This window comes from Mustela nigripes, chromosome 13, assembly GCF_022355385.1.
Source record: "Mustela nigripes isolate SB6536 chromosome 13, MUSNIG.SB6536, whole genome shotgun sequence".
NCBI classification, from domain to species: domain Eukaryota; kingdom Metazoa; phylum Chordata; class Mammalia; order Carnivora; family Mustelidae; genus Mustela; species Mustela nigripes.
In genome coordinates, this window is record NC_081569.1 from 22,772,988 (window position 1) to 22,779,643 (window position 6,656).

Sequence of the window (6,656 nt, forward strand, 5' to 3'; positions counted from 1 at the left end):
CAAATCAAAACCACAATGAGATATCACCTCACACCAGTCAGAATGGCTAAAATTAACAAGTCAGAAAATGACAGATAATGGCGAGGCTGCGGAGAAAGAGGAACCCTCCTACACTGTTGGTGGGAATGCAAGCTGGAGCAACCACTCTGGAAAACAGCATGGAGGTTCCTCAAAATGTTGAAAATAGAACTACCCTATGACCCAGCAATTGCACTACTGGGTATTTACCCTAAAGATACAAACGTAGTGATCTGGAGGGGCACGTGCATTCGAATGTTTGTAGCAGCAATGTGTACAATAGCCAAACTATGGGAAGAACCTAGATGTCCATCAACAGATGAATGGGTAAAGAAGGTGTGGTATATATACACAATGGAATACTATGCAGCCATCAAAAGAAATGAAATCTTGCCATTTGCGATGACATGGATGGAACTAGAGGGTATCAGGCTTAGTGAAATAAGCCAATCAGAGAAAGACAACTATCATATGATCTCCCTGATATGAGGAAGTGGAGATGAAACATGGGGGTTAAGGGGGAGGAGAAGAATAAATGAAACAAGACAGGATTGGGAGGGAGACAAACCCTAAGTAACGCTTAATCTCACAAACTGAGGGTTGCTGGGGGGAGGGGGGTGGGGTTATGGACATTGGGGAGGTATGTGCTATGGTGAGTGCTGTGAAGTGTGTCAACCTGGTGATTCACAGACCTGTACCCCTGGGGATAAAAATATATGTTTATAAAAATTAAAAAATTAATTAAATTAAAAAAGAAGATATGGTCCATATATACAATGGAATACTATGCCTCCATCAGAAACGGTGAATACCCAACTTCTCTATCACTGTATAAACATGGATGGGACTGGAGGAGATTTTGCTGAGTGAAATAAGTCAAGTAGAGACAGTCAATTATCATATGGTTTTGCTTATTTGTGGAGCATAAGGAATAATAGGGAGGACATGGGAGATGGATAGAAGTTAGTTGGGGGAAATTGGGAGGGGGAGATGAACCATGAGAGACTGGACTCTGAGAAACAAACTGAGGGTTTTGGAGGGGAGGGTGGTAAGAGGTTGGGTGAGCCTGGTGGTGGGTATTAAGGAGGGCACGTATTGCATGGAGCACTGGGTGTTGTGCATAAACAATGAATTCTGGAATACTGAAAAGAAATGAAAAATAACAGTAAAAGAAAATAAGGAACATGGGGTTTTAGGAGGATGTATGAGTGTGTTAAGATTTTTGAAATGAAAATGGGAGAAATACAAAATTATTATATCATATTTAATAGGCCATGGTATCCACTGATTACTTTGTTTGAATAATGTGAGAATATGCCTTACCTTTACATATCTGACCATGCCTTGTCAGGTAATGACTCCACAGGGGAGAGGCACTGTAGCAGCTGCTGCAGTTGCTGCTACTGCCAGCATTGCCGGAGCCCCAACTCAATACCCACCGGGACGGGGGACCCCACCCACTCCTGTGGGCCGAGCAACACCACCTCCAGGTAAGAAAATGATAATAGAAAGTAAGAATTTGTTATTTATCTATATAGATATTAAATACATATGTGTGTGGGGTGTGTGTGTGTGTATGTGTGATGTTAACGTGAAAAATTTGTATTTTCTGGAGGAAGTGACGACAAAAAATATTCTAAAAACATACTGAACTAAGAAACAGCCCAATTATCTAACTAGTTGCTTAGATTATGGTTCCCACTTTTAAACCTCTTTTTAAGTAGTTTTTAATGGAAAGCTGTGGACTCTTATTAATGAAGTTGGGGATGGGCTTACATGGTAATGGTCCAGGAGAAATTGTTCAACCCTCTACTTAGCATCTGGGCACATTTCCTTAAATATTATCTTGTATTTTATTCTATCATCTTAGCTGAGCTTAATTATGAGGTCTTTATTTCTACCATTTTTTCTTCTCTAGGCATTATGGCTCCTCCACCTGGTATGAGACCCCCCATGGGACCACCAATTGGGCTTCCCCCTGCTCGAGGGACGCCAATAGGCATGCCCCCACCAGGAATGAGACCCCCTCCACCAGGAATTAGAGGTGAGTGGCTACACTTTTGTGCATTGGTGCCAGCTGGGCCCTTTAATATTTATGTGACGTTTTTCTAATGGTCCCATGGAATTTTGCTTTTTTTCCTCCCCAGGTCCACCTCCCCCAGGAATGCGTCCACCAAGACCCTAGGATACTGTTGATCATTCTTAAAAAGTCACTTTTTCCCCTCCGATGTGTCTTGTGAAATTGTGTAGAGTGTTTGTGAGCTGTTGTTCCCTCCTTGCTGCATTAATACTAGCTAATAAATGCACAGAGCAATTAAACTGCAAGGTACTGTTGTATGTTGTACTTTTTTGCCTGTTGATTTTGTTGTTTTCAAAGTGAAGACTGGGATTTTTCTGGTTTTGAAGTTATTATGGATAAGGTGAATTCTGTTAAGCAATGCATTTAAATAATTTTCTCTCTGATTCTTAAGATAAAATTGTTCTGATACTTGATGAAGCATCCTAACTTCCACTTTGTGCATTGACTGGTATTAGTTTGCAACCATGACACCAAAGAAAACCCTTAACCAGGGGGTTAAGTAGATAGGCTGAAACTTACATATGGCATCTTCCTCTTTGCTATGTCATACATACCCAAAAGGAAGGAGGGGTGGGATGAAAGGCCATGTAAGGCCACCTATGGAAAGAAACTGGTACTGAAACAAACTTTGTTCATTAAATCAAAGCATTTGGAATTGGATATACTCCTTTTCATGGAAGTTTGTATCAGGTGATGAGCTTTTACAGTGCCCTTGGGCCTTGTGTGATCAGAATAGATGATACAATACTGGAATAATCATCACTGTCTACCAGTAAGTATTTACTTATACATTTTTTTTACTTTATTATTTTTAAAGATTTTATTTCTTTTCAGAGAGAGAGAATGAGAGAGAGAGAGAGCAGGAAAGGGGAGAGGTCAAAGGAAGAAGCAGAATCCCTGCCTAGCAGGGAGCCTAATGTGGGACTCCATCCCAGGATTCCAGGATTATGACCTGAGCAGAAGGCAGTCGCTTAACCAACTGAGCCACCCAGGCGCCCCTTACTTACATTTTTTTTTTAAATGAATGGAAAAGGCTGGGTACTGGGAACCAGGGAGAGTTCATTATTTGGGATAAGTTGTGTTATTAGTTGATAACTCTTGAGTACAAATTATCCAATCACATCACTTAGTGGTGTACTGGAAATGTTTAGAGGAATGGGAAATATCTTCTAGTTAAATAGCTGAGGGATGCCCACATATCTGGGTCTATTTGTGATGGTTATGCAACAATGGTGAACTCACCTTTAAAAGGGAAATAGTAGAATTTTTTAGGTTTTACTGCTAAGCTTTCAACTGGGCAATGAGTCAGTCCTTATCGATTTTAATTGTGGCTTATAAAATATGAGTTAAAGATGGTTTTAATTCCTCAGTAACTTCAAACTTCAGTAGATCGATCATGTCTTTTCCATTGATTTTACAAAAAAATGTGTGTATATCACCATTTCCATCTTTTAGTTTTAATTTTTTTAAAGATATATTTTTTAAATAATCTATGCACCCAAAGTGGAGCTCCAGCTCATAGCACTGAGAGCAAGAGTCATATGCTCTACTGAATGAGATAGCCGGGTGCTCCTTCAATTTCCATCTTTTAAATCATGGCCTTTCAACTAATAGTCTCCCAAGGAAAAGGGACCCTTAAAATTACTGCAGTTGTTGTCACCAAATCTGTGTGGTCTCTCCCAAAGTAGTTTTTTTTTTTTTTTTTAATTTTCTTTTTTTTCTTTAATGCTTTTTTTAAAAAATTAATTAATTTTTTATTTTTTATAAACATATATTTTTATCCCCAGGGGTACAGGTCTGTGAATCAACAGGTTTACACACTTCACAGCACTCACCAAAGCACATACCCTCCCCAATGTCCATAATCCCACCCCCTTCTCCCAACCCCGCTCCCCCCAGCAAACCTCAGTTTGTTTTGTGAGATTAAGAGTCACTTATGGTTTGTCTCCCTCCCAATCCCATCTTGTTTCATTTATTCTTCTCCTACCCACTTAAGCCCCCATGTTGTTTTTAATACTGATGGCCGCTATTAGGAAGGGAACATAAAGTAGCCAGGTCCACCTCTGTTTAGTTAGTTTATATAAGGCAGGTGTAATACTTTAGAGATTGTAAATGTTACAGTGGAACTTCTTGGTTACTAGAGCACCAGGCAAAGTACTTGATGGATCTGGATCTCTGAAGGCAAAGCAATTCTGTTAAGATAAAATTGACTGATATATATGACTTAGAACTTCTTAAAATTGTGTGTGTGATATGCAAAGAGCATTGTTTTCTATGCAGATGGCCTTTCTGGACCAACTTTTGAATAATTTATGGTACTTTTTCCTGTTTTGAAAGGAAAACTTTCCTACTTGCATAGACCTGCTAATGTGGATGATCCTTAGATTTTGGCATGAGTGATTGTGCATCATATTCAAAGAAAACCTGTTCTCTCATATTTCCTTAAATAAAGTTGATGGCTACTTTTGCAAGGTAGAGGTAAGTGACAAGAACTCTAGATTCTGCAAGATGCTTACTTCTAAATCGTGTTTTGATTTGGTGGTAATATTCTTTTCCTAGAACTTCTCTAATTGTTCGATAACCTTGATTGTGGGAACACATATTGAAAAAGATACTTGGTACAGATACTCCTGTAATTGCATGTGGAGTGTAAGATGAATGTGGGTCTTTTGTTATGGATTGCTAGATCTGAGCTGCTACAGAGTTCCGTTGTAAACACATAATAACAGTTTTCAAACATTCATGGCAGTAATACTTGTCCCTTATGGTTTTATCCCATTCTGTATTCACGTGAAGTACACATTATATCTAAAGCACAGTTGGGCAATGACTTCTTGATTTCCTGGTCACATTTATTAGCAGTAATTTCATAAATATATACACATAGCACTTCAGTACAGATTTTTCATTGTGGTTTAAATAATAATTTTAAATAGAATTCTGGGATTTAATAGTTAATGTTACCTTAAATCTTCATGATTTTGAGTTATTTGTGCTATTTGTGTTTGTATGATAGGTACACTGGACTTCATATAAAAATGATGTGGCTTCTTGCCCTCATACACTCATTACTCTTTTGTCATGTAAAATTTTATAAGTCTTGTAATTTTCTTCAGCTTTATCAATATATAATTGATAAATTATACTATGTAATTTTTAGGTATGACACATGATGATTTACTATACACCGCTATTGTGAAAAGATTTCTACAACAAGGTTATTTAACACATCCATCACCTTGCATAGTTCCATTTTTTCTTTTTTTTTTTTTAATTTTATTTATTTGACAGAGATCACAAGTAGGCAGAGAGGCAGTCAGAGAGAGAGAGTGGGACAAAGCAAGCTCCCTGCTGAACAGAGAGCCCAATTGGGGGCTCGATCCCAGGAGCCTGAGGTCATGACCTGAGCTGAAGGCAAAGGCTTTAACCCACTGAGTCACCTGGGTGCCCCTTCCATTTTTTTTTTCTTGTGATGAGAACATTTAAGATTTACTCTTGGCAAATTTCGAATATTATAATACTGTTAACTATAGCTCCCATGCTGTGTATTAGATCCTTTGAACTTAGTCATTTTATAATTAAAATTCTATACCCTTTGATCAGCATCTCCATTTTACACACCCCATCAGCCCCAGGCAACCACCATTATAGTCTGTTTCAGTGAGTTTAACTTTTTCAGAATTCACATGCAGGTGATACCAGAAGTCTTTTTTTTTTCTTTTTTGGGCAACAATACAAGGTTTATTGAGTGATAACAAATGGTAATACAAAGCTCCTAAGGAGGGAGGGGAACCAAGGGGGTTGCCCAGAAGTCTTGTAATTTTTTTTTAAAGATTTTATTTATTTATTTGACAGAGAAAGATCACAAGTAGGCAGAGAGGCAGAGAGAGAGAGAGGAGGAAGCAGACTCCCTGCTGAGCAGAGAGCCCGATGCGGCACTTTGTCCCAGGACCCTGAGATCATGACCCGAGCCTAAGGCAGCGGCCCAACCCACTGAGCCACCCTGGCGCCCCGAAGTCTTGTAATTTTTTTAAACCTAACCGGTGTTTTATTTCTTGTAGATCTTAACTTGCATTATAATAATAACGTAGTAGAAACTAACTTACAGAGTTATGTGATAATAATAATACTTGTCTGGAACTTATATAATCTGATTTCAGTGATCAGGAAAACAATTTATTGTGTTCATTTCCAATAAAACTTAATTGATTTCAGCCAGTAGTCAGTTATACCCTCTGTAATATTATATGAAGTTTTCAAATACATGTTATCCAATTGATAATACATTGCCAGATTCTTACTCATCTTTACATTCCAGTTCCCTGTGACTGGCCATTCATATAATAAAGCTCAATATTTGAATTATAGTAAATAAGTAAAGCAAGATACATTTTTTTAAAAATTTAATTTAATTTTTTATTTCTTTGGGGTCATATTCTAATCATTTTTCTTTGTATTACAGTTTTTTTGGTCTTAATAAGGTCTTTTTGCCCACATAGTTGATGACTCTGAAACGAGGAGAGAATTTAACCACTCAGTTTTCTGACATGTCACTGGA

General features: G+C 38.0%; 1 protein-coding gene across 1 annotated transcript in view; it reads left to right on the forward strand.

Moving 5' to 3' along the window:
• Window positions 1–2,362, forward strand: part of SNRPN (small nuclear ribonucleoprotein polypeptide N) — a 12,569-nt gene extending 10,207 nt beyond the window's left edge. The window contains exons 5-7 of the mRNA XM_059371719.1: window positions 1,370–1,508; window positions 1,937–2,062; window positions 2,166–2,362. Coding sequence (XP_059227702.1) covers window positions 1,370–1,508; window positions 1,937–2,062; window positions 2,166–2,203 — 303 coding nt within the window. The 3' untranslated portion in view covers window positions 2,204–2,362. The remainder of the gene's footprint in view (window positions 1–1,369; window positions 1,509–1,936; window positions 2,063–2,165) is intronic.
• Window positions 2,363–6,656: the final 4,294 nt, after the last annotated feature.